Source organism: Melampsora larici-populina (genome assembly GCF_000204055.1).
Source record: "Melampsora larici-populina 98AG31 unplaced genomic scaffold MELLAscaffold_49, whole genome shotgun sequence".
Lineage (NCBI taxonomy): Eukaryota > Fungi > Basidiomycota > Pucciniomycetes > Pucciniales > Melampsoraceae > Melampsora > Melampsora laricis-populina.
In genome coordinates this window covers 266,846-294,194 of record NW_006768813.1, presented here as the reverse complement: position 1 = coordinate 294,194, position 27,349 = coordinate 266,846, and the positions used below count along the sequence as shown (strand labels likewise).

The 27,349-nt window shown below is 44.1% G+C and overlaps 6 protein-coding genes across 6 annotated transcripts; 2 read left to right on the top strand and 4 right to left on the bottom strand.

The window, feature by feature from the left end:
* Positions 1–758: 758 nt before the first annotated feature.
* On the bottom strand, positions 759–1,323 carry MELLADRAFT_110976 (uncharacterized protein; the record flags this gene model as incomplete). Its single annotated transcript, XM_007415190.1, has 2 exons — positions 759–854; positions 922–1,323. The coding sequence occupies 2 exons, from the start codon at positions 1,321–1,323 to the stop codon at positions 759–761; spliced, it is 498 nt and encodes a 165-aa protein (XP_007415252.1).
* A 483-nt stretch (positions 1,324–1,806) lies between these two features.
* On the top strand, positions 1,807–4,759 carry MELLADRAFT_110975 (uncharacterized protein; the record flags this gene model as incomplete). Its single annotated transcript, XM_007415270.1, has 7 exons — positions 1,807–2,091; positions 2,170–2,559; positions 2,629–2,875; positions 2,972–3,683; positions 3,714–3,822; positions 4,314–4,370; positions 4,457–4,759. 7 exons carry the CDS (start codon positions 1,807–1,809, stop codon positions 4,757–4,759), a joined length of 2,103 nt encoding a protein of 700 aa, XP_007415332.1.
* A 167-nt stretch (positions 4,760–4,926) lies between these two features.
* Positions 4,927–6,549, bottom strand: MELLADRAFT_110974 (uncharacterized protein; the record flags this gene model as incomplete). Its single annotated transcript, XM_007415189.1, has 2 exons — positions 4,927–6,064; positions 6,437–6,549. 2 exons carry the CDS (start codon positions 6,547–6,549, stop codon positions 4,927–4,929), a joined length of 1,251 nt encoding a protein of 416 aa, XP_007415251.1.
* A 2,103-nt stretch (positions 6,550–8,652) lies between these two features.
* MELLADRAFT_72983 (uncharacterized protein) lies at positions 8,653–10,013 on the bottom strand (the record flags this gene model as incomplete). Its single annotated transcript, XM_007415188.1, has 8 exons — positions 8,653–8,828; positions 8,896–8,966; positions 9,042–9,103; positions 9,179–9,264; positions 9,334–9,428; positions 9,501–9,524; positions 9,589–9,672; positions 9,748–10,013. 8 exons carry the CDS (start codon positions 9,943–9,945, stop codon positions 8,786–8,788), a joined length of 663 nt encoding a protein of 220 aa, XP_007415250.1.
* A 1,080-nt stretch (positions 10,014–11,093) lies between these two features.
* MELLADRAFT_124027 (uncharacterized protein) lies at positions 11,094–12,686 on the bottom strand (the record flags this gene model as incomplete). The annotated part of the gene is made up of 7 exons (XM_007415187.1): positions 11,094–11,511; positions 11,607–11,825; positions 11,902–11,911; positions 11,979–12,030; positions 12,101–12,136; positions 12,445–12,468; positions 12,588–12,686. 7 exons carry the CDS (start codon positions 12,684–12,686, stop codon positions 11,403–11,405), a joined length of 549 nt encoding a protein of 182 aa, XP_007415249.1.
* Positions 12,687–13,756: 1,070 nt separating this feature from the next.
* MELLADRAFT_79008 (uncharacterized protein) lies at positions 13,757–18,285 on the top strand (the record flags this gene model as incomplete). The annotated part of the gene is made up of 5 exons (XM_007415271.1): positions 13,757–13,994; positions 14,501–15,349; positions 15,426–15,590; positions 15,654–15,979; positions 16,037–18,285. 4 exons carry the CDS (start codon positions 14,591–14,593, stop codon positions 17,853–17,855), a joined length of 3,069 nt encoding a protein of 1,022 aa, XP_007415333.1.
* Between the last annotated feature and the right edge of the window lie 9,064 nt (positions 18,286–27,349).

Below are 27,349 nucleotides of genomic sequence, written 5' to 3'. Positions count from 1 at the left end.
AATTTCAATTTTCTTTTGATCAATTTTTTGGCCCAGGTTTGTAAAAATGAGGTGCTCCAGAGCTCTGAGCTGGTAATCAAGGTGGCAATGTATTGTACGGTGGCATTGTACACGAAAAGTGGTCATAGAAATCTATTTCTTGGATGATTGTGTTCAGGTATTCATGTATATAAAGAGTGTTTAGCAAGAAAATGCGTGGGAAATTTGAAAGGTGGTGGTCTATACATGAGTTCTTCCTACATGCTGGAAATAAGTTGGAAAGAATGATACACCAAACTTAACAAAGTCCCTCGAGCCGTACCAGCTCAAACGAGGGACTTACGCATAAGCACGATTTTTTGGCCTGAGATTGGCCGGGGTCTTTTGCAAAAATCTAGCAAACCCTCTGCTCGCTAATCACCTCAATAAACTGTTTACGAGCTCTTATTCAAAAGAGAGCGCTGCCTCCCTCTCTTTGTTTTGCCGCCCTCGGCTTTTCATTATCTCAAACATGCACAAAGAAATCTCAAAAAGTTCTTTTGGGGCTAAGCACGGGGCCAAATAGATACACATGAAATTCGCATGCTGCGCGAGCAAAAAGGTTTTGATTGAACCAACAAAACATAAGATCAAACAGCAGAGGCTGCTTAGCAGGACCCTTAAGAAAAATGCATTTTTCTCTGGAATCCCCAACCGACAGAAAATTGTCAGTATAGTACAAGAGTTTCTAATGAGTCATTCAAGAGTAACATACGTAGTTTGATTGCGCGGATCTCACCTCATAGATCGGAGGGAGGGCAATTAGGCGAGTCAGGCCTCTGGCCTGGAACACAGTCAGGACTAGGAGGTGGAGCGTATATCTCTAGGTCGCACATCTGATTCGAAATAATGGTTAGTTTCAATGCCAATGATAATATAAACACGGTCGTGAGCACATCATACCTCGCCATAAATAAAATTTTCCCACTTCCTTTTACCGTGGCCAAATGAGTAAATAACAGATTTAATTGCCTTGAGGAGGCTGAAAACGTATCCACAATGGGTATCTCCATCATAAAGCCATTCAGTTCGAGCTTGTCGGAGCTGATCATGTTGAGGGTGAAGCAGCGTTAAAAGGAACTTGATGACCGACATCTCGTGCGTGTGGGTGATGAAGTGATATATGCTACGGATTCTTTCAAGATGTGTGGCGTTTTTGGAGGTGAGAGTGATATCCCAGGTCGCGTGTTCATCATTGGCGAGCACGATGAAGACGGGAATGCTGAGGCCTTCAGCTTCGAGAGCCGTCTTGATTCTGATAAAAGCTTCGCGATGAGCAACAGTTGTACTTGGTGGATTGGGCATATCAAGGTGGTGTGCAAGCCAGATCAATCACGTATTGTTGGGGAGTTTTGAATAAATGGGTATCTTCTAATGAGACAAGGTGTATCTATTGATATATCTGATGAGCTCCGCTGTTCGGCGAGCCAGCTTGAAACAGGCAGGCTTCCCGTGGCCCACTCACACTATTTGCATGGGCACAGGCCTGACACGGCTGCTAAATTAGCGCTTCCAGGGTCTCGGTTGGGTTTGTTGGTGAAACACTTGTAATAATCCGGAGCGCTGGTGAGACCTCTATCATTGACTATTCAAAATATACTGTTCTTTGGAACCCCTGCTAGGACGCTGCAACATGGGACCATTACTAGGTATGAGGTCTCTTCACATAGCGTGACACAGTTTACTCGGGGTGTTGCATTCATTCATACACACTGTAATGACATTAATGGTTTGTTTAATATACATCACACGCTTCATTTTATTGTAAGTCCACAACCGGCCGCCGGCATGTCCTTCAAAAGCGCTTCAAAAGCCGCAAAAACCAAGTCAATACCTGTGACGGTCCAGAATACGATCTTGATTTGCGATTATATAAATAACCTAGGGATGTCACCAAAGGAATTCATGGTGACTTTCCTGTCCTCTACTGAGGAGGAAATGGTCAGCCGCCGACGTCTCAGCAAGGTTGGTTTAGGAGGACGGCAGACTCGATCGATTTTTAAAAATCTGGGCCGACTGACCACGCCATCCAATGCAGGCCGAGACTTATGGTACAAATTGATTTTAGAGGAGGTTAGCACTATGGCAAATGAATTTCATCGGGTCAATACAGTGCGACTTACTACAGATCACCGTGTTGGCCATTGACAGGCATCCCAAATTGTGATCGAACAGGAGGTAACACGCGGCGAGTTCCCGGCTGGAGGTTATGTCAGCTCCAGTGCCATCACGCCCGACTTTTTCAGCGTGGCCGCAGAACAACGAAGAAATGAGCTAGTTCGAAGTGGAATGCACTTTTTACACACCTTGATTCACCGCAAGATCGCCCACAGCTTGCCAAAGAAATCGACAAACCCCAAAGAAGATGATGTTGACATGTGGCCATCGCAACCGTCGCCAACTGCGGCATTATCTGAAGAGCGTTCAACTGGCGAGTCTCGAATCGATGGGGCTATGGATGAGGCCACCGTCATGTCGATGGAGAACCTAGTTTATGTGAAGACCACTCCAAGAAGTCAAGCCGTTCATAGGCTTGAAAAGGTGCGGTGTTATTCCTGTCTACCATGGTATAATGTATGTTGAATGACTCACTGAGGTGCAATTCTGTAGGTGCCCACTGCGGTATGTGCCATGATTGCGGTCACTTGCAATCGACACAGCAACGCGATCCCCGTTGCGAATGGCCTCATGGCGGTAGCCGGTGGGGTTTCCTGTCGAGTCCACGAATGGCTTCACGCGTTGGGACTGATGAGCTCGAGATCGGTCATCTTACTTGCAATTGATCACTTCCGAATTCTACAAGAAAAAAGAATGATTGATCTGTTCAAAATTAATCATAAGCTCATGCCGTTCCTCTGTTACGACAACGTCGACATCAACTTGAAAATCCACAACACCCGTGTTGATAGGAAGACTCAACTATTCCATGGTACCTGGGGATATTTCAATGTAGTTCAACCAGCGCTGTTGGCTGAATGCTCCAAAGAGGAAGTTGGACTCCCGGTGTTTCTGGAAGCAATGGCAGCAGCGGACCGAGCTCCCGTGCACATTGACTTATTTGCTCCGGCCCCCGCGGAAAGCAAACACTGGCAGTTAGTTATCAAATCCCAACTGGCCAAGGCGCTTATTGATTATATAGATCACATACCCGGGGCTCCGGACGCCACCCACTTGCCTCCACTAAGTCTGAAACCTCCTTCAATTGACCAGATTCCTATGCATACACCGAATATACACTTCCTACGAATGATGGACGCACCGGACTCGTCAGCCGATGGTGTGTCACGTGTGATTGAGCAGATTCTGGGGCAGATAGGTATGGATGCTGAGGCTTACGCGGAACATCTCCTGGTGGCCGGGGGTGATGTGGGATCAAATCAGCTGGTTGAAAGTCTCAGGATGAAGCGATTTCCACCAATTGAATCTGTCAAAGGTTACGAGTCCATTCTCTCAATATTTGGAGGCGCTCATACGACCTGGAACTTTGCAAAGGCACTATGGACCCTGCATTGGGGCCACTCTGATAAAAGCGAAGATACCGGGGTATGGCGAACCGCGTTTGCTTTAGGTTTGGAATACAAGAAGCCAGCGGGCTCCCAAGATTTCAACACAATAATGCGGTCAATCCATATTGTGCATAACGCTAACCTAGTGTTTGTTCTCAGGTCAGTAAGACATCAATAATTTTTGTGTAGAATGCCAAGGACTGACATTAATGTTCTCCTTAATGTTCTCCTTACTTTTAGAGAAGTTATAAAGCGCCTTGACGGCATAGATTTGACCAACCCAGCGGACTGTGATAAGGTACTCCAAGCATGTTGGACTCAGTACTTTGACGCGGCCGCCCTTGAAGCAGCCAGGGGAAGCAACAATCATACACACTATAACCTATGTTTGCGTTTGCGGGATTTTGCTACAGTGGTGGAGGCCCAGGCATCCTCGCGCGGTGGAGATATAGGCCGCCTGATGGCGATGTGGAAAAGATGGGCCGTGATGGCGCAAGGGTTGCCGGGTCTCTCACATTATGGGCGCCACATCCCCCGCCTCGTGCTGCTTTTGGAACAAGATCTACCTAAACATTTAGCGCGAATTATCAAGCATTCAATGCTAATTCCTTCAAACGAGAGAGATGATCATTGGTTAGCCATTGACGAGTATATGGAAGTACACATATGTTGGCTCAAGCATCACTATGATTCTACAGTACGTCAGTATTTGCGCTTGAGGCATACCTGTCAGGCTGATAAATCTAACTCTACTCTGGCACTCGCTCGACCTTACATAACTTATGATAGGGCCGCGGGACAGACATTGACCGCCTGACTTATACTCTTTCAAACAACATTCAAATGGTTAGCTTGTGAATTTCTATTTGCATTGCCAAATGGATATACAGTCTGACATTCTATTACAACCTTGACATTATCCATTACACCAGTTACGAAGACTGATGCAGCTCATACTGTCCGAAGCTGGCCGAAAGATCATATACCAGGCCAATTTAAACGGTATCACCCCAGCGTCAATGGAAACATTCCTGACATACGCCGCAGAAAGCTTACGCGCCGACGTGGCTGCTCGACCTCCGCCCCAGGTGGCTAACATTTGGCGAAAGGGTGTGCGCAACATGGTCAAATTGATTTTGGCTGACCGAGCTGCGGGTCGGTCTTCTCGCTTTCGATGGGGTTCTGCCGATGTGTTGTCATCGTGGGTAAATGAAGAGAGTCCAATTGTAGATTGACCAAAGTCAGCGATTGAATAGAACTGCTGCACATGCCAAAAGTCAATGATCACCTTTTATTGGAAGCAGCTCGCTCGTGGACGTCCTCGGTCACACGGTTTGACTGTCGTTTAGCCGGTTTCATATGTGCCTGCGCAAAGGAACAGATAGGATGACCAAAGTCAGCCTCAGTATCGAAGAACGGTACATGCCAAAGTGAAAATGTACACCTTCTGCTTCGTAGGGCCACCCTCCAAGACCTCTTCAGCCACACGCTTCGAAATTGTTCCAGGTGCCTTCTTAAGAGCCTGCTGCTGCGCTTTTGCAACAGCTTTATCCAGAGCAGCCTCGACTTTTTCCTTTTCGCGCTGCGCTTTCGCAAGATCTTTAGCCAGAGCAGCCTCAGCTTTTTCCTTTTCGCGCTGCGCGTTTGCAACCTCTTTAGCAAGAGCAGCCTCGGCTTTCAGTTGTTCGCGCTGCGTTTTTGCGAGCCCTTTAGCCAGCGCTGCCTCCACCTTAGCCTTTTCGCGCTGCGCTTTTGCAAAATCTTTGGCCAGCGCTACCGCAGTTTTGTCTTTTTCGCGCTGGGCTTTTGCAAGGGCTTTCGCACGAGCAGCCTCGCTTTCGTCCTTTTCGCGAGCGATTTTAATGGCCAACTTGCTTGCGTCGTCCCTCAGTTTTGATAACTCGGCACCTTCACAAGATTGAGGAATCTTGTTAGACGTGTTCGACCGGTTGAATGCTAACCGCCGTTCCGCTGCTTCTTCAAAAGCAGAAATGGTTGGGTAGGTGTTCTTCCATTCGCAGAACGCAACAAAGAGCACGTCGAATTGTCCTGTTAGAGTCTCGCTAGCCAAAATTATTGCAAGGTCGGTGGGTTTGGAGATGATGTCAATATTGTTGGCTACATTCCAAGCCATATCGCGTCCGAAGTAGTCCGGCGGGCCAAGATCAGAGGGTTCGGTGAAGACGCGGTAGAAGAAAGCATTGAAAGATCGTTCCAAGTGTGTCACGAGTTTTTCCAGCAATGGCGAGTTCTCGATCGGGTCATCTGGACCACAGACCTGGGCAATGATGCGCAATTCCGAAACCGGTGGTGCAGGTGGGTCAGGTAGGTCGCCAACAAGCGTGAGCAGTTCGGACTCGCCCATTTGAAGCGCACTGTCAAAATTATCGCGGGTCAGCGCGGGCTGAGCTAACCACAGGGCCTCCGCCTCTTCTGGCCGACAGTTCGAGCAATCACAGGAGGCCATGTCATTTTTTTCCTGACGAGCCACCTCTTCTAACACGCAAGTCGCATCAGCATGGAGTGGTATGTAACCGAGCCTGTATATCGACACAAAAGTTTCAGCACTGAAGTATGTCATTGATATCCAGTTGACAACGCACTGGAGATCCACTGCTAGCGCTACACGTAGACAAACTGGAGTAATTGCTAAAGCGTCCATTCGATCATCGTCTGACATGACTGTGGGGGTTTTGAAATCCGAAATCTCGTTCTTTCCGTTAGTTCGCTTTTGTTCGACGAGGAGGATGCCTAAGCCGCGACGTCCATCACGGCCGCTGCGGCCAGACATTTGCACGAAGTTCCCCGGATTTTGACGGCCTACAATTATCACTCGCCGCACGCGTTTCCAGTTCTGGCCGAGACCCAGAGCCAAGGTGCAGCATAAGACAGCGAGATGCCCCGCCACGTACATAGAGACTGCATCGAGTTTCGACTTCGGTCCAGTGTTGGCATGATACCGACGAGCAAACTCAGATCGTCCGTTGCCGGCTTCGTGAGGATGGCCTCGTGACACGTTGAGCATAATCAGGAATTCCAGGGTATTTGTTTGGGTGCCAGAATATAGAAGCGTAGGTACTAAATCTTTGGTGGGTACAACGGAATGATGAGCGTAAACCCCGCGGACGGATGCTTTCAATGGCCGCTTGAAGGCTCTTCGAATGAACCGAATTTCAGGGCGAACAAGTTCGGCACGGGGCACACGAACGTCTCGAGAGTCTAGCTTGAGATTGGCCAGAATCGCATGGATGGCCTGTGGCGGGCAGGTAGCCGACATCAAAAGAAGGGGAATCCTCGTCGCAGAGAGAAAGCGACGTGCTAGTTCACCGTAAGAAGGTCGAAAGGAACCACCATCCTGGACACGAACGTGGCTCGCCATCTTTTTGGCTTGGCCGCTGTCAACAATACCCCATTTGTGAACCATGTGCGCCTCGTCCACTACAATCAGGATTAATCGCTCTTGGAAACGTTTATCTCGCCACATTGTGTCGAACAATTTATTTGTCAAGGCCACCTCCGGACTCTGCAAAGGATTCAAAGCGCCGGTCATCAGCCAGACCTCCCTACATCATGCTAACACGTAACAGATCTTATCATGAAAAAAACCTCACCACATATACAAAAGCATATCGGCCAGCGAGAATTTGATCACAATTCTCCTTCGAGCAGTTTGGCCCGTTCAAGTTGACACTGTTCAAGTGCACTCGACTTTTCTCGCTCACCTGCAAACCCAGAACATGCGTCAGTTGTGATTTATCAGTGTCAGGAGTACAGTAATGGCTTACCTGATCATCTCCCAGTGAGTCTAAAGGGTTGATACAGAGAACAATGGGGGCGTAGTTTTGATGATCATGGGCTAGATAGAATACCTCCGGCACTCGGCTCTTCCCAAAACCAGTGCCTGCTAGTAGGAACACGGTACGTCCGTGGAGGAGGTGCACCGCTGATTTGTTCTGCTGTTCTCGACCGTTGTATCCATATACTGACTGGAACAAGTTGTTGATTTCTTCCACTTGGCTGTTTTCACTAGTATCGACAAACTGTGGAAGCCGCTTTGGTCGCATGGTGAGCGATCTTGTAGGCGCTTGCTGTGCTATTAAGGCATGGTCGGTTTTGGACTGGCTCCTACGTAGCATCGTGCGATGGAGATGAAATAGTTAGAGTGGTGCTACGAGGTCACTCACAATCGGCAACTTGGAGAAATTGAGAGTGGTGCTACGAGGTTACTCGTAATCGGCAACTTAGAGAAATTACGGCCGACATGAGTGGCCAACTGCAGTTTGCTTTTTGGTTTTGACAGTTTTGTCCTCAAAACTGTTGTTGTTTCCGAAATTCATGAGTTTAGGTCGCCGCAGTCTCTTTTAGTCATGTACGGCCCCGTGCTTAGCCCCAAAAGAACTTTTTGAGATTTCTTTGTGCATGTTTGAGATAATGAAAAGCCGAGGGCGGCAAAACAAAGAGAGGGAGGCAGCGCTCTCTTTTGAATAAGAGCTCGTAAACAGTTTATTGAGGTGATTAGCGAGCAGAGGGTTTGCTAGATTTTTGCAAAAGACCCCGGCCGATCTCAGGCCAAAAAATCGTGCTTATGCGTGAGTCCCTCGTTTGAGCTGGTACGGCTCGAGGGACTTTGTTAAGTTTGATGATACACCTAACTTAACTAAGTCCCTCCTCCTCGCAGGCGTCCTCCGGACGCAGGCTCCGAAGGACGCCTGCGAGGAGGAGGGACTTAGTTAAGTTAGATGATACACTGGGCTCTGAGGTAAACTAACAACCTCTCATGTTGAATAAATCAATCCATCGTATCTTACACATTTCTCTCTGAGACTAGAGGCACTTCAAAATACATTTATCCCTCAGCTCAAGTGTCACTTTATATTTAGAGAAGAACTATTTTGGATGATTAAGAGACTTGAGATTGATAGGTATATCAATATCATCACAAAGCTCCATGGAACTGCATGATATGGGAAAAAAGGGAAGGGGCTAAGACTAGATATGCAGAAAGATGCCTCGGTTACTTATCTTGTTCTTTGTAGGTGATACTACTATGGTGCAACTCTGATCTTGAAGCGTTTCAAAGTCTTCAAATATGGGACAAAATAATGTTCATAAAATATTCATTGGAATTACAGATAAGATAAAACAAGATTTCCTGTTTACCATTTGCTTTTCCAAGAAAAGACATTGATAACATGACATGACAAAAACGTGATTTAATTTGATGATATAAAAAAAACAAACGTATTGTTCATAGACTAAGTCTAAATAGGTCCGTTACGGGTCTTGTCACCATTCAAGTTGTTACTACAAAACGTGTGGAATATTAACATTAGAAGTCAAGTGGATAGAGAAATTAAGAAAAATCACTCACAAGTCCCAGGTGAGTCCAGTAAGATAACCCTTGCGTAATTCTTCAGCTGTGGGGTTCATCGAATAGAAAGTCTGCACAAACATCGACAGGTAAGATATATGTTTACGAATAGACACTATGCTTTGGATTATGACTCTGAGACTTACATGTTCGGTGACTGCGATTTGGAAACAACCAGGGTATTCTGTCTTGATGTTAAAGTCGCAACCTATTTTAACCAGAAATCAGTTCGAATCCATTGGAGGTTTTCTAATTATTGTGAAATGATGAAATATCGACATACCATCGAGAACAGGGACGTATTGCACTGTCTCAGGTTTGCCTTGACGTTGGAGGTAAAGTTGCTTTCCACAGTTAGAGGTCTTGGTACTGTGTGAAGGAAATGTGGCGATTAACGGGAGAGCAATGTTTGCTAGAGATATCTAACGGGCTACTAACCCGTTGAGCCATCCACCGGTTGGGTTTCCAAGGCCATCCTGACCACCAGCCCAAAGGCATGCACCAGGTTGATCACCTCTGTAAGTACCGCAGATCTGATAGAGAGTAAAATAATGCAAATTAGGATTTGAGAAAAAGTTGTTCTGCAAAGAAGTTCAATCACTTACACCGGTACCATCAGAAACGAAAAACTGTTATCGGATAAAAAGGAATGAGCGACAAGAATATCGTGAAGATTAAAGGCATCATACGAACACTTTTAGATCCTTTTGGGGTATCGTAACGACGCTCTAAGCTGACTTCATCACGACGGTGTTTTTTCTGACCGGGTGATTTGAGCTATGATCAAAAGTTAAAACGAGGTAGATGAGTGATATGTTAAAGAAAATATTTTGGATTAAAAAATCAACGTACCACTCCAACACCTTGTTTGGGTGGTTTACCATCAGGTTCACATCTTTTTTTAGGATCGTTAGTAGAGAACACACAACCATCTTTCATCATAAAATAATCAAAACAGATCGTATGACTAGTAGCTTCAACTGCAGGGTTAGCCACAAGGCTGAAGAGAGCCACAAGGGCTAAGGAAAAGCTACTGGAGACGAGAAGCATGGTGTAAAAGAGAGCTAAAGATAAGTTAACTAATAATTTTAAAAGTGATGATGGACAAATAAAAAAGCGTGTTGGGGTATGAAGGACGATCGAGTCACTTCCCAAAGATCCTTTTTATAGGCTCAGCACCTCCAGACAAAAACATCAAGTCATGGAATACGCCACCCAATTTGTGCCCTCAAGAATCACCAGGAATCCCTCATTCGTTTTTCAATTTACTACACAGCTTTGTTTGAACAAGACAGAAAATGACGTTTTGGTAAAGGCTATAGCGTGCCGTGTTCGACCGGTGGCCGCGTTCAACTCCCAGTGCCCCCCACTGGCACTGCACTGCCCAAAGAAATCATTCGAAGGTTTCGGAGTAAATTCTGATTCGTATGTGGGGGCAATTTTGTTTTCCCGATTGTTTCAAGCCAAGATCAAGCCCTCATCCAAGCGAGCCAAGCATCAGCAATTCCATGGTACAGTCAGCACCATTCCCACTGGAGATATACGTACGCAAGATGTCTAATCTGCATAAGATTCCATGTTTCAAAATATATACGTCAGTCCACTCTGAAATATTGGTGTGATCAGGGTCATGTGTATGGCACTGCAGGAGATAACCACTAAATCCGAGAATCTCTCAAATGGATGATACTCACCTATACACACTTTCATGGGGTTGGGCGAAAAACCGACCAACCAGTTTCCAAACACCCTTCAATCGCAGTTCAAATTTTTGGGAATCCTTTCGAGATGGCTCGAAATTACATAATACCACTACAAACCAACCAACATTTTTGTTGGTCTTTTTGCTTTCCAAAATTGTTGACCGGTGTGATTTGTTTCGTGATCACGCCCACACTTTAACCATTCAAAAGCTCTTACAGCGAAAGCAATTTGCGGTGACACAAGCCTCGTAAACGCCCTTTTTGCACCTCTTACAGATCCGTGAAAGGTGCAAAAACTTACCCCAATTCTTCAAGCTGAGCTATCGGTGGGGCTGGAGGAGAAAAATCAGACCCAAAGACTGACTTTGGGTCTCTTTGGTTGCCAAGAGCAAGATGTTCACAGATCAGAGGCTCCTTGAGTTTTGATTCCGACCTTTGATACATCCATATAATCATAGAGTCCTTCTATACGACGTATAAACACCGTCAGTCATACCTGTACTATGAATGCAATTGCTAACTCATTGATTCCAAACCTTACATACTATGAAATATCCTCCAAACCTGTCCTCGCAACAAGAAATCATATCAAGTGAACAAATATACATAACAACAAATCCACCAAAACGAAAAACACAAAAAAAAATCAACAAGCGGATTTCTGAACTAAAGCAAAATCATCTATATCAAAAACTCGAAAGAGATTGCAAAAACTATAACGAAGATCAATACACCAAAAAACCAAAACTTTCACTCGAGCTTACATAACCCAGGCCTTAATTCATATACATACATAGATCAAATTCATGTGGCACGCTTGAGTAACCATTTGAGGGTGGCATCGATATTGATAGATTCTTTGGCTGAAATAGAATAAATGCTAACTTCCCTACCTGTGACTTTTGATAAATCTCTACAAAACCAAACCCAAAGTTTTGAATCAATCCCACTTTCCAACCAAAGACCAAAATCAGATATATGAAAAAAGAACACGATTTTTTGTCTTACAATGTTTCAATCAATTCGCCCACTTTAAGAGCTCCATCAAGATCATTCTTGTTTCCTAAGACCAATAAAGGGATTCCTGACAATTCTGGTTTAGAGATCAATGAATGTAATTCGATCTGTGATGCTTCTACGGCCGTTCGTTCAGAGGCATCCACTAGAAAGACAATTGCTGATACACCTCGACAGTATCGTTCCCACATTGATCGAAACCTTGGCTGACTGTTTGATTGCATCAGAATAGTAAAGCTTGATATTTCGGTTCTTGCGTAATGGGAGTTTAGAGTGGAATGCTCACCCTCCGATATCTGGAAAGCGCAGTCAACAGTATTAGTGAAGTTAGGTTGAGGTATGATAAGCGGAGAAATGACTCACCCCATAACTTGATGGTAACCGATCCTTTTGTACATTTCTTCATATTGAAACCCTAGTATGATCCAAGCAAAACCCAAGGTTAGATAAATTCAAAGTGATGTAAAGGTGTTTGATTTACGTACCACAGTAGGTATCATTGTTTCTGAAAATTGACCTGACTTTGTAAATTGGGTTTTCACACACACATACACACAGAAGAAAAGTTCAAAGATAATGTGAGCCAAGCAGCCAAAGTTCTAAGATCCATTGAGTCACAAGCTATTTGTTCTTGACGAGTCAGAACATCAAAATGATTCAAGGGTTTTGATGAAGTTCTTGATGAATCTGTTATGAATTTGATCAAATGTCGAAATTGTTTCTTCCTTCTTCAAATTTCTTGAAATGGTTTTTGGATATAAAGTAGTAGGTTTCTAATTCCTGATGATATTCATAAAAAAAGGAAACTAAATAATCAGATATGACAAACCATAAGAACATTAACCAAGCTAGTCTACTCAAATCATACCAAAACCCCAATTACGATTCCCAAAGAATTTTCCCCCAAATAAGTCAGCTGATTGCTACAGATTCTATGTAAGATGTGTATGAGATAGTTCAAGGATAATGTACCTTTCCTGAATTCTGTAAACCGACCAAAGTGATTTCGAGTTCTTTTGAAAAAAAGAGAGACCGAAGCCAAGAGAGAACAGCCTGAATGATCGAAGACATCTTGAGGATCGAGTAGGATGGTTGATTTGAGTTTGATTTGATGGTGTGATATGTTAAAGTCTTTGAGTTGATAAGAATAATCGTGATGAGAATGAGAATGAGAATGAGATTGAGATTGATTGAGGTTGCAAGATCAAGTTTATTAAAACTGAGTAAATCCAAACTGTCTTTTCAAAAACTGCATTTATGGAGAAGTCATAAATAGAACACGATTTTAAAAAATGCAGAATTGAGGCTCAGGGCTCAAAACGCTTTTAAAATGACTTGAGCACTTCTTGCTCTTCTTGCCTCATCATGCCATTCTACATTCAAATCTATGTACTATACAACGTCTCTCTTGACTGAGTTAATGCTCCCAATCCCACCGGTGCCCAATCCTCCCATTGAATTTCAAGCAGGGAAGGTTTTGATTAACATCTCTTTCGGAGATTTGTGGGAATGGATTTTTGAAATTGAAATGAAGGAAGTCGAAATCTGTGGTACATATTTCATTTTGATTTAAATTTAGAGGTATTGATCAGCTCAGATACTTAAGTGAGCTTTCGCCTCTGGCTTTCTGCCAAACGCAGGGTGAAGTTAAGTTATTGAGCTATGTAGGATTTAAATTGGCTTGGTATCAGTGTAACAGAGAGGGAGACATCTGACAGACAGGGAGAGAAGAGAGGAACGAGGCCCCGATGGTCAGTTTCGACTTCCACCTTCATCCTCAAGAAACTCATTGTTCTCGTTAACTTGGCTTTTCTCAATTTCGAACTCAGTCTCGATCTTTGACCATAACCTTTCAAAGACATAGAAACCTTTGATCGTTTCTAGATGTTTTTTGTTTTGTTTTGCTCAACTCTTCTGACTCTTTAACTTGAATCGCTCTCTTCTTTTTGAATACAAACTCTTTACGATCTTCATTTCCATGAAGACATAGCGATTTACTTAAGCGTAGACCCTACTTAAAACGTTAATACAAATACGATTCAAGTTTTATTTTTAAAACCTTTTTGACCATCTCTCTTCAAGTTCAATTCTGGCTACACTTTATTACATAGAGTTGATCTGATACATACAACAAAGCTCTCATTAAAAAAGTCATCTTTTATTGTAAAATTACCTTCCCCAGTCTAATTTTGACTGTAACTTCTCTTCAAACCTCGTTTCTCTCTTAAATCGCGTGTGGTTCTTTGACTTACCTGATTCTCGACCCCTCTCACATCCTGACTCTGATTGTAACCTCTTCACCATCGATTTTCTATTCCTCATCTCACCTCTCATTCGATTCTCTTTCTTTAAATCGTTCGAGGTTCTTCTCATTCTCAGGTATGTTTTATTCTTTCTCTCATCGTTCTCTTTCATCATCTTCCCTACTTCCGATTCAAAACAATTTTACGTTACTTTGATCTCTGGCTATTTTTTCCTCTTTCGGTCCCACATGTTTTGATCTGAGCCCGACCCGTCTTGTGCCCCGCTTTTTATGCTTTTCCTTCTCCCCTTCCTCTCTCTTCCTCTCTCTCTCTCTCTCTGTTGACTCTCTCTCCTTGCAATACTATTTGGTTTCTAATCGAGTAACCCTAACTAACAATGTGTTAATCAGTAGTGATGATGATATGCTTGAATGTATGCATGTTTCAGTCACATCAATCTCATCACGATGATGGTTGAAACCCCACTCATCACTATCATTCCCCTCCCTTCCTGACTCTCATCACTTCCATGTTATCTTTGCCCATCACACTATTCACCTTTGACTGCTTCTCTTCCAGTCCGAACATACGCTAATTCAACCTCTTCTTACATTTCCCCAAACCACCATGGTCTACTTTCAGCTCTCCATCGCTTCTCCTACCCCTCCGCCTGCCTATCGCCCGCCTCCTGGTAAAATATTGCGGACACCGGAACTGGGCTGACCTTACAGTATGCCCAAGGCCTCTACTCGCTTTCGGAACCGGAAGATCAATTTCAAAACTCGGATCACAATCCGGACTGGATGTCTTGACGTACCTTCCGATCATGAGGATGAAGAGTTTGGATTCGAGGAGGACCGACGGGCGTCGATGGGCGGTACTGCCGGTGAACGCATTGGACAACTCGAAACTGGGGTTGACAAGGAGGAAGAATCCGAACATCATCTACAAAAAGTCATCAATGCCTCGACTGCCGCTTTACTCCGTTCTGCCGTCAATGAAAGTCTGCCGGCTAGCTCAGCAACTTTGGCTGAAGTTGTTCAAGTGGCGGCCCAGAATTCGTCGGCGACCTCTCGTCAACCTGCCGTTCCTCATATCCCCATTCCAGATGCAACAGGTCTCGTCGAGCCTGCAGCTTATGAGGCTTTATATGCCCACTCAAAACTCTTTCTTCCGAGCTCTTACATTCGGTTCAGCGATACAGTTGAAGATACACTGGATAATGTCAATTACACCATGGACGATGAAGACGAAGTTTGGCTGAAAGATTATAATTCCAACTATGCTCGATCTCAAGACCTGCTCAAATCATCTTCTGGAATGCCTGGGGAAGAGGGGAAGAACAAGCGACCCAGTGCAAGGAAGGGGAAGGAGAAAGAACGTGTCGAGCTCGAATTCGATGGACCTGGTCCGTTATCAGCAGATGATTTTGAGAGACTCATGGACCATTTCGAGAAAACCACCGAGGAAACCGTTCCAGGCTTGCATCTGGTACGTATCGTATTGTGGAACTCCCTTTTTGCCATAACTTGAGCGTATAAGCTGATATCGTCGACTTTCCCTACAGGATACCAATCGGTTGCCCTCACTAGCTGACTTTGAACACACTTTTGAGGGTACTGTGATTAACCCCAGACTCTCGAGCGTCAAGATTTTCGCCAAATTCGTTTATTCTCATTGGAAAGAACGAAGGCTGAAGCGCGGCGGCAAACCCATTATGCCTGCAATTGACGTCAGTTCTTGTTTGATATACTCGTAAAACTGCTGTCCGGTTGACAAATTTCAACTTTTGCAGTTTGATGAATCCAATGAAAACAATCCATATGTCTGTTTCCGTCGAAGGGAAATCAAAACTGTTCGCAAGACACGGCGTACGGATGCACAAAATATGGACCGACTGATACGCCTCAGAGACGACTTACATAAGGCCCAAGAGCTACTGAATACCGTCCTTTCGCGTGAACGTGTCAAGAGGGAAGTAGTCGAGCTGGAAAAGGCCATTTTCGAGGGCAGATGTATGGTTAGGGAGATGAAACGTACGTTGCGTGAGCCCACTGGCGATGAAAATCTGCTGGTCGATAAAAAAGAGAAGAAGCGTAAGCGTGAGGGATCTGGTTTTGGGTACGTCACAGTCTTTTTTCTTCATCAGATTCAAGGGTGTCAGCCTTCCCTCTATAGTTCTATCCAACTAAGTACTGATCGCGCCCAGCACAGCATTGTCAAAAGCCCGCTCCGGAAAGCGGGTGTCCTCTCTGCCAACTCCGCCGGAGCCGGCTATGCTCAAGACGTACTACTCTTACACGAGAAAGTCAAAGCAACAAACCGCAGTATGGACCGGGACCTTGCTAGACGCCGAGAAGAGCAGAACGGTTGGGAAGACCTCACCGACTCAGCTTATCAATCCATGGCTCTCCCGGCGTCTGCCATGCGGTGGCGCGGGCCCATGGTGTCGGACACGCCTTCGCTCGCAAAATCAAGTCGTGAATTGGCCTCCGGTTTTGAGCAAGGGATAGCATTTGCTACGCCCATCATTGAAAGCAATCAATACCGGAAACGCGTAGGCCGTGGCGGTCGATTCATTCTTGATCGCATCATTGCTCCCAATCAACGCCCGGCTCGGACGTCAACTGGTCCCTTGGCTAGTACCAGCACTTCACACCTGCTGCCTCAAGACGAAGACACAGCGCGCCAGCGTCGGCTAGCTGAGCGGTGGAGATTTGACGACGACCTACGCAATGAGTTTCCGTCTTTGGACGATCCACCTCTTATTGATGATTACAGTCTCCAGTATGTCTCGAAACGGCGGAACCTACTCGATTCCGAGGATGTCGACTGTTTACAATCGCACGCTGATATCTATCTCTCGCGAGTCTCTGAGTATCTCAACCGAGAACCTGATCCGGACCCTCCTGTGGTCAAGATAGGTAAACTTCCTGAGAAGCCGGTCGCCAATATATTGAATATGGGCTTCGCTCGTGCGCAGTACCCGCTCGCTCCTTCAACTTTACAAGAACAAATGATGGCAGTCCAGGCGGCTGTACACGCGCAGGGGAATAATGCTGTACATGGAAAGCGAGTGGCCTCGGGGCCTGCTCCTCTTAACGGCAACCTGGGTATTCAGATGACTCCACGTGGGCGACGCAACCCATCTGGTCCTGTTGGTCCCGTCAACGGATCATCATCGAACCCCGCAAACAATTCCAACCTATCTCAGTCACACTTGCAGAGCTCAGGGTCTGTAGGATGGCCGAATGGTACTGCTCCCCTGAACGCCGGCACGCCGGGCACGAACTCGAATTCGCCAGGGGTGAACGGAAACGGTCCCACTGGACAAGCAGGCTGTCAGATCCCTGTGCCATATTCAGGCATGTCTCCTTTACCCGGGGGCTTAGCGAGGTCGATTCCGATACCCGCAAACGGTTCGCCTGCGGCTCGAATGATGAACGGCATCAACGCATCTGCAAACTTGTCTAATGGAATGATGTCGATCAGCCAATCCAACTCTACAAATCCTCAGTTGCGTCTCAATGGCAGCCCTTCGGGATCACGAATTTCCGCTGCCTCGCCACCGCCGCAGGCCTCAATCTCCAGGCATCCGAGCCCCAGTTTACTTCATATGAAATCACCAGGGGCAAGGCAACAAGTGAAAAGACCGCCTTCTGCTCTAGGTGTACACCAACAGTCGCCTCCACCCAATCAGCCTTCCGCCCATCCCATGCCCTCTACATCACCTTCACCTTCTCCGATCCCCACTCGAATCAACTCTTCATCTCATCCTACAACACAGCGTATCTATGGCTCTCCACCTTCGAATCATCAACTTGCCAATCACATCAATCCGATCCCTTCACCAAACCAGCATTGTAAATCCGGTGGAACAAACCATCATCAGATGCTTACTCCGGGTTCACATGTCTTTGCTACTACTTATGCGACACATCAGCCAGCTGTTCAGACGGCAACACCCAACTCGGGAACGACTACGACTGGGGTTTAATGATATGAAAGTAAGACTAAGTGTAGGATCATCGTGCTGTGATCGTTTCCCCACCTTAGTGGCATGTATTTTGATGTTTCATGATTGAATAGAAGAGTCTTTGGATGCAATCCATGAACGAACCCCCATTCAGATGAACCTTGAGTGGCTTGTGTTGGTAAAAAGCATATAAAAGATTAGTAAGCTTATGACAGCTTGCATGCGATTTAATTACTTGATAGTGATTTGAGAACATGATTGAGTTTAATGGATATAATGGACTTGGTCCGAGTGTGTGTACATATATATGATTTCCTGTTAAAAAAAGTTGATGTTTTGTTTTGGTGGTGCTTGAATGTTCACAACCGTCACTGAGCTGTGCAAAAGATTTGCCAAGGCTGATCGTGCAATATGATAATTGAGTCCTGTTGGTACAGTGCACTGTTCCTTCACAAAGGTGACATGTATGCAGAATGAACAATCTGATCATGGTGATAGTATGATGAAGTAAACAAAATCATCTTTCCAAAAGCCTTCATGCCCAGATACAGATTCGAGATCAAGGATTTTATTGTGTGTATCACCAGACTTGGCCATTGTCCATGATCAGATTTAAACTTGAGCATGTGACCTTACCACTCTCAAAGAGATGGACGCCCAAACCTTTGAGACATATCAACATCATGTGTGCAGAAAGCTCAACATCGAAGCAATGTTTGAGGTACACTGGTGATGGAATGGTTCTACACACTATAAGCCATAATGTAATTCAACACGTCTTATAGAACCAACAACATTCCTTTGGTTGATCAGACAAGAGTTCTAGTGGCTCAGGGAACTCTTTACCCAATTTGCCTTGCATTGAGTTACCTGGTTCTTTGAGAATATGCTCAGCTTAAGAAATTTTATCAAATTTAGAGATGCAAAAGTTGTTCTGAATTTCTTTGGTCTTCAATTTTAGAGATGCAAAAGCTGTTCTGAGTTTCTTTGATCTTCATGGTAGGTCCACACATTATACCACACTCACTTTTGATACCTTTTGATTTCCTAGAAAAGATTTTATCTGAGTAATTGCACTTTGAAAGGAAACCCTATTGACTGTGGGAGTCCACAAAGCTCAATTGGTATATATGTTGAGGTCTTCACTTGGTGCCACAGACTCTCAAAGTTTTGGTTTTGTATCCCCAGTAGTAGTACCAACTAGCATTTTTGATGCTCAAAGAGAATTCTTGCCAAATGATTTGTGTGCAGATTAGCAGTCATACAAATAGAGAGCTTCATGAGCAACAGGATGGAGTGCCTCATAAATTGGAATTTCTCAAAACTTGGTCTGGTGCTTGAGATGCTTTGATTCTTATCAGGTATCTGAATCCTTTCCTGGAGTGATGATCACAGCAACGTATTTTGCATGAAGATATGTCGTATGATATGGAGGTATTACAAGTCTAGCATGTGTTTCACAAATGAAGTCAGAGATGTGAGACAACTTTCCAAGACTTTTTGAGTGTAGATCAAAGTACTTGGGATGAGCCCAGTGTGTCAAAGATTTTTTATTTTCACAAATTGTTGACTTGTTATGGTCTCTAGCTGAGCCACACAAGTTGAGTTCAGTAATCTTTTCAACATTGTCTCCATCATAAATCTCTGAATTTGTGCATAGATCATCAATCTTTTCAAGTACCTAGATCACCCACTATGGGTGCAGTAAACAGGTGTTTTATCAAAACTTTGCCAATAAAACTCACACAGGTCCACTATAGACCTTTTTTAGACTTGTGGTCCCTACAAACTCAATTGTGTAAAATCATGAATTAAGATTGTCTAAATTTACACAAGCTTGATTCATGTTTTGTCTTAAGATTTGACACATCCAATCAGTCAACCAGGTCAACTGTTCCTTGATTTTTTTGACTCTTCAAATCCCAAACCTTTGATGGTTCAACACTTTGACCCCTCACATTTGACAATCCCCTTTTGAGTTTATCATTTCAACATGTTGGTTCTGTCACCTGCCTTTGGAAGTTCAAACAACAGCCTCAATTTCTTGATTTATGCAGATACAAGTCTGGGGAGGTGGTGGAGGTGTATGAGGGCTGTTGAAAAGGAAGTCAAAGGGTCATAATCTTGTTGCTCCTCATTCTCATTCCAAGACTTCAAAAGAGCATTGATTGGTCTTTTTGATGAAGCTGACATCAAGATGTGATAGGTTTTTGGGATGGATTATTTGACATAGACACAATAATTCAATTTTTGACTTTGCCAGTGTGGGATGACCTGAGTAATGGTGATTTATCATTGTGGTACACAAAGTTGAAAACCACATGAAAAACCTGCATGAAACCACATGGATTTTTTGATTTTCCCCACAAAAACCAAAAAATCCATTTGGTTTTTTCATGTGGTTTTCAACTTTGTGTACCACTATTGGTGAAGCAGAACCTAAATCATCCCATAGTGAATTCCATGTGGTAAGTGATTTAGTTACAACATGCATGATTATATTTTGATGTTGGGACCACAAACATCAGGATGATCACCCTCAACATAATGGGTGCTGTTATGTTGGTAAAGAACTACAACAGTTCATTCATGTCTGTTGTAATACAAGCATTTGATGGATGATTTGTGTTGTAGCAACACTTGAGGCGCTCCGCTTTTTTGTCAAAAATCTGTAGCGCAGCGGCATCCCGCTCTAAGTCAAGCCCGCTCTCGATCCGCTATGAACACAAACCCGCTACATAACCTTTGAAGCGCGGCGCGCAAGTGACATTAAGCGCTATGCTCGCGCTCCGCTTAAGCAAGTCCAGAGGCCAGGAAGCGGGCCGAGGCGGTCATTTCTATTCACATTTTTTTTTTGCAATTTACACAAAGAACACACTTTTTACAAAGAGAATAGAGTAAAAAAAACTCATACTTGCAAAAAGAAACAACGAGTGACTAGAAATTGTAGATATAAATGAAAAAAGCAACAAGTGATCAATCAAGCTACAAAATAGTTGAAAAAGGGGCATAAAGAGTGACATGAAAAGTAAAAAAAAGCTTGAACAATCGTGTATAAGATACTCAATAAAAGATATTTAAAAAAAGAAGAGCGGCTGATCACGATATGTACATTTGGTGCCTTCAGTGAACCTTCTATAACTAAGATGAGGGTGATTTCTTCTTGCTGTGTTTGCCAAACGATGTGAGATAAGCCAGCGCTTCAGAGAACCTACCAACAACCTGGATACCCGCTCGCAACCATTCTTGGCAACCAACACTACAAGAAATAGTCTTTGGTGATAGAGATCCCCGCGCTGGGACAGCGATATTGGCCGCTGAAGAGAAGGTGCGTTCTACAGCACATGGCGTGGCTGAGATGGTGAAGTAGTCCTGGGCAAGGGAAGCAATGCCAGGATAATGACAAGCGTTTTCCTGTTCAAGAAAAGTGAACTTGGGTCAGTTACTTGCTGGCAATCAGGGAGAGTAGTGAAAAAAATAATTACCCTCCACCAAGACAATTTGGATTGGCCAGGGACAATGGGATGACTGCCTTGTAGGTACAAGTCAAGTTCCGCAGCTCAAATGGACAAAGACGTTTGAAAAGTGGCTGATGATGCAAATATGTTGAAGTGGCCGTATGCTTCACTAGACACGGGTGAGGGAGTTGGAGCTGGGCTACCGGGTGGGCTAGCAGGCCAGGATTGTAAAGCCGAGTCGAAAAGATCTTCAATGAGCTTCTTTGCTTCTGAAGCTGTGTCGGAATAATGTAACTCAAAGAACTTGAGGCGGTATTTGGGATTGAGGATAGTAGTCAATACAATCACTTCGGCATTGACAGCTTCAGCCTGGTAGTTCTCAAGCTGGTTCAACATCGTCTTGATCATACCTTGAAGACTAGGGAAAGGGGTGACTTCAAGCATATCAGAAAGAGTCTCGTGGACTCAAAGATACTCGGCGAGGAGGATTGAGCCAGAAGGGATATTGCCCTCCATACGTTTTGTTGAGAGACGGAAAACCTGAAATGAAAAAGAAATTAAAAGTGGAAACATGGCAGAGAATGAATTATAAAAAAAACTAACTTCTAAGATCTTACACAGAGCATCGACCGCATCCCACTTGTCCATTGACATCATGATCCCCTCATAATATCTTGTTTTTCAATCAGCAATAAGGATGGAGTCAACAACCTAAATAAACATCCAAAAAGTCAGCCAGCAATACATAAGTGTTGAAACCATTAAGAGCAACTTACATCTTGTCCTGCGACCAGGTGGGAATACATGGTAAGATTTGTTATGATTGACATCTATGTGATAGTGTTGTGTTGTTGAATCATAGTTTATGCTAATATTATTCTATGTAACATTATCTTTATAACTGTATTGTCATTAGTCATATATATATGTTAGTTGATTTGTTGTTTTGGATTGGTTTCTCTCTTCTTTACCTTTCCATTCAGGTCTAACATTTCCTTTCAGGTAAGAATGATTCAATGTAATGTTATACCTTTCCATTCAAGTCTAACATTTACTTTCAGTGAGATTCATGCTTATCAAGATTGATGTTCCAATGTACCCCCCAACCTGCAATAGGTGAGGGACCACGATAGCCCATCTGAACCGCCCGGGCTTGAAACTCACCACGCCTTGCATTACTTTGGGTGAGTAATGCATTGAATTGCTTCGACTGTGTCAATAAACACATCAAAGTCAGTTGTCTAAGCAGAAGACATACATTGAGTGCAAATTTCAACTTACTTTCATGGCGCCTTGTACCACAACACACCCATTGGCTGGTGTATCATCGTAAGCCGGGTAAGCCTCTAAGTCCTCCTCATCAAGATCGAACTCGCCATCTCCTTGACCAATTGGCGGAAGATTGTCCTTGTCATCGGACTCATCAAAGTCGACCACATTGTGAGTTAAATCATCGTTGAGGATGATTGTAGGGACAGGGACCGAGGTGCTAGGAGGTGTGGTGGGCTTGACGTGACCAGCAGCTAAATCTAGCTCTTTGAGGCCTTTCTTGACTACAAGGCCGAGCTTGTGCGCATAGCGCCGTACGTGATTGACAGATGAATCCCATGCAATGGGATTGTCACAAGCCCAGAACATTTGCTGCATCTCTCGCGCCATCGTATTGTTGGATGAGCCGGAGTCAGTAGTCTGTCCTAGCATGTAAGGACGGAAATCAAAACATTGAGCAAGGTTAGTGAAAGAAAGACAGAAAGATGAAACAAAAAAGGATGATGAAATGAAAATTACTTATCTTCTTGTGCAGTTGATTTGCAATCAAGAACCGAGCAACTGGTCGAGCTAAGAGATGGCCATACTTATTCCAGGAAACCAGCTTCAGCGTGAGATGAAGGGTTTGATAGTTCCAGTCATTGTCAATGAAGTTGGCAGAGACCCCGATGAATGCATAACGGTTGCCCTTTGTGGTCCAAATGTCATGCACCAATGAAAACTTACCGCGGTTTCCCTGCCGTGAAATAGAAGGAAAGGACAAATGAAAGATTTTTAAATGAGTACTTTGAATCAAAAAGAAAGAACCATTCACTTACTTGAACCAAACCCACAGCCGCCAAGCTCAAGCTACCATACAAGTCTTTAGCAACCCCAGCAGCCCACGTAGGAGTCCTCAACTTGGCGCGTCGATTGGCAAGTTTGAAAGCCGCTTGTAAAGGTCCGTCGTAGAATCGATTAAATGGAAGTGCATGTAAGAGAATCCACATGACCATCACAGTGTTGCATAACTCAACACTGAAAGTGGCCTGTGATAGAAAGGAATCCAGTGTGGGTTGACCGGTGGCAGTGTTGGAAGCAGCCAACATGTTGGCTTGTTCTTGCTGCCACAAGCGCCAAAGGTTACATCCGGCCTGGATGGCACGGGCTCTTTGTGGGCAGGCAGATCGCCCCTTGGCACTGTCGCATTGGGCATAGAGGTTGTAGTGAGTACGAACCCCTACACCAACGACACTTGTACAATCTAGGATCGTCACCAGTCTAAAGGAACGTTGAAAACAAAAAAAAAGATCATGAGCATCTGAATCAAAGATTGATACAAAAAAGGAAAAAAGATACAAGACTGGGGTACTCACCTTGCCTTTGATGTGGGTTGGAGGATGGTAGTACTCCAAGAGCTTGGAAACCCGTCCAAGTTGAGCGCAACAGACACCTTCTGTCTCTATCACCTCAACCTTGGAGTCTTGATCAACGTCAATTACGTCTGGAACACCGGTGGCGTTCACCTAAAGGTATCCAATGAAGTTTTTCAGTGAGCTTGGTGCAATCAAGATGGAAACGGATTTGGGCAAATACTTACCGGAGCAGGCCCAGTCACTCTCTTCTGCTTCTTTGCCGGAGCTCGAGGTAAGCCTGTAGATGCGCCAGAGCCACAAGGACAACCTTTGGCACGCTTGGTTGACTTGGTCTTGGAAAGCTGAAGTTGCTTTTTCTTCTTAGGTGGAGCGGATAACTCCTCAATGATCACCACAGATGAGTTGGATTCTTCTTCCTCTTGCTCTGAAACATAAGTAGTATCGTTCAAGTCAATATTGGGAAGGTCACTAACACTATCCACTGCAAACATTAAACAACTTCCCTTAAATTGTGGGGGGGGATTATTGAAAGTATAATTAGTCATAAAGGATTGATCAACACATACCCAAGTCATAGCACCCACACTACATATGTGCAGTAGGATGGGGAAATTGGGAGCTATCATGTACATACAGAGCTGTTCAGCTCTTGGGTCATCTGAATGAGTAAATCATATGTAATACCTTCTGTAATTTTTTTTCAGTTTGACAAAAGCATTTCAAGAATTGACTACATACACTTACTCATAGCTTTTGTGTAATTTCATCAAGTAAACCTCATGTAACACCTTTTCTGTTACTATTCAATGGTGTCCAGAGTATTGCCTGAGTAGCTATGGAGGATTATGTAGTCAATTTTTGGGAGGATTTTGTCAAACTGGAAAAAGTTACATGATGTATTACATGTGATTTATTTATTCAGATGAGCAGGGAACTGAGCAGACCTGTATGTACATGATAGCACCAACTTACTCAGCTTGTTGCACATATGTAATGTGGGGTTTATGGCTCAGGTGTGCAGTTATCAATGCTTTATGACCAATCATACTTCTAATGATTTTCCCCTGCTCAATTGAAGGGAAGTTGTTTGATGTTTACAGTGTATTGCTGATTGAAGCACGACGAATTGAAACTCAGGAATCAGGAAATTGGATTACAAATCCTGGCTTGGAAGCTGAGGGGCTTTGTCAACACAGAGTACGACCGGTAGTAGTAGGAGGTGGAGCAAGGTTTGAACTGGGAACAGGAGACGACATAGTTTTGATACTTGAGCTGAATTGGATTCGGAATCAAGAGAAATCAGGTAATGAATATTGATTGATATTAAGAATTAAAAGTGGAAGATGTGGTTTGTGAGGTTTATATGTTTGCAATAAAGCTTTGTTGGACTGAAAAATGTGCAACTGGGGAAAGAGGATTCTGGATTGAGTGAAACACTCACCTTATATGGCTTCCCAGATCATATGGCGCACGATCGTTCTGGTTCCGCTGTGTAATCCCCCAAAAATGCACAAAGGTTGAGCTGGCTATCGAGAGAAATGGGATGTGGTCAGTAGCAAAGTTTGTGATACAAGGGCAGGGAAGAGATGACATTCTAGATTTAAATCAATGTTGAAGGCAATACCATAGCAGGTTTGAGCTGATTTTTGATTATCTTCTCATACAAAGGTGAGAAGTTGAGCCTACTTGGTGGTTTGGAAGTGTTTGGAGGGATGTTGGAGTGAGTTGAAGACAGAGGAAAGGGTCAAGATTAGTAAGATATGTGGGAGATAAGTGAGAGATAATGACATACCTGTCAATCATTGCTCTGAATCTTGCATAGACGCTACATACCTCTCTGAAAGAAGGAAGCGGGGCTGAACTTTATAACGCCCCACTAAATCCACGCCCCGCTACATCAACATTTACGGGTTGGCAGCGGTGGCGGGATGATTTGACCCGCTATAACAAAACTGCTGAAGCGCTGGCGGGTCAACCCGCCCTGCGCCCGCTCCGCTTCCGCTTTTTCGGGCGGGTCGCTTCAAGTGTTGGTCGTAGCTTTGAGAGAGATGCAAGAAGAACAGCAAGGGTGGTCTTGTGAATGTAGCAGATTGCTAAGTGAGGAAAGGCAACACCAGGGACACAAGACAAGTAAGTGAAGACCTCTATGTAACATGTGTGACAGGTCACAACAATTTGACACTAAAGTTAAGTTTATGCATCCATTGATTTCTGCAGTTCTACAAATTGTAACTAGATACTCAGGAAAGGAAGGGACAATGATCATGTTGACTTGATGAGCAAGACTTGCTGGTGTGACCCAGGATGCGGCATCAGATTCAAGGGGTTCAGTTGATGTTGACTGAATGGTCAATCATAAAGATGACAATGATCTTGGCTTTCTGACTTTAACAGTGGCAATCCAATTTGTGTTTGCTCGTGTTGTCAAGCATACAGCTGTGCGCAGTCAATTTTCCATGAGTTTCTTCAGGCAAGCATTGATGGACAATCACAGATGCAGAAATCTGTCACAATTTCCAAGTATGGTGTACTCCTGCCTCCTCCAAGTCCAGATCTGAGTTTTATTGTTGGCCCATAGAGCACATGGCTGTGTCAATTGAGACTGGGATCAGGGCGGTTTGTGAACCAGAAATTTCAAGCTCCTTCCTCAAGAAGTTGAGCTCTCCCAATTCTTCAAGCTGATGGATCAAGTAAGTATCTCTTTGATCAAACATGGATGAAGGTTGTGATATGCTTTTGCTGCTTGTTGTGAGTTGTCTAGCACAAGGCACCAATGGTTGATGTCCTCCATCTGACAATCAGTCTTGGGAGGTTTAGTGGCTGGAATGGCTGGAAAGGTTGTGATGTTGGGGATGGCCTGAGTGATTTCTTCAAGCTCATGTCACATGAGACTTTATCAGATTGAGCTTGACTTCTTTGCGCTCACGGCAAGCTCTTGTAGCCTTATTTATGGATGCTCATCATCATGGTCAATAGAACAGATATGCAAACAAATACAAGAATTGGTATATATATCTTTCTATTGTAATTTATTGTTTTATGTAAGGAAACATCCAACCCCAGGCTGAGTCTTGATGGCACTTTTGACCATGATTGTCTTTTTACAAAAAATTGCATTGCCACAGTGGTCAAAACCAATCCAAAATTGTTCTTACGGGGTTTATACCCTCTTCTCAAAATCAGTTGAGGAACAAAACTTGATCAAAAATAAAACTAGCCTCACACCATGATGCACTTTTCAAAGAAAAAACCCTCATTCTCAAATTGGCTGTATCAAAACATCACCATCATGTTCTGAATTCATCTCACTTAATGGTTGCTTGATTTCTTCCTGTTCTATGTTTGTATAACCAACTGCGGCAACATAGTTCTCTTAAGGTCATTCTCTTGCAACTTGTGCAGATGAGTAGGTGACAGCAGGCTCACCGGCATG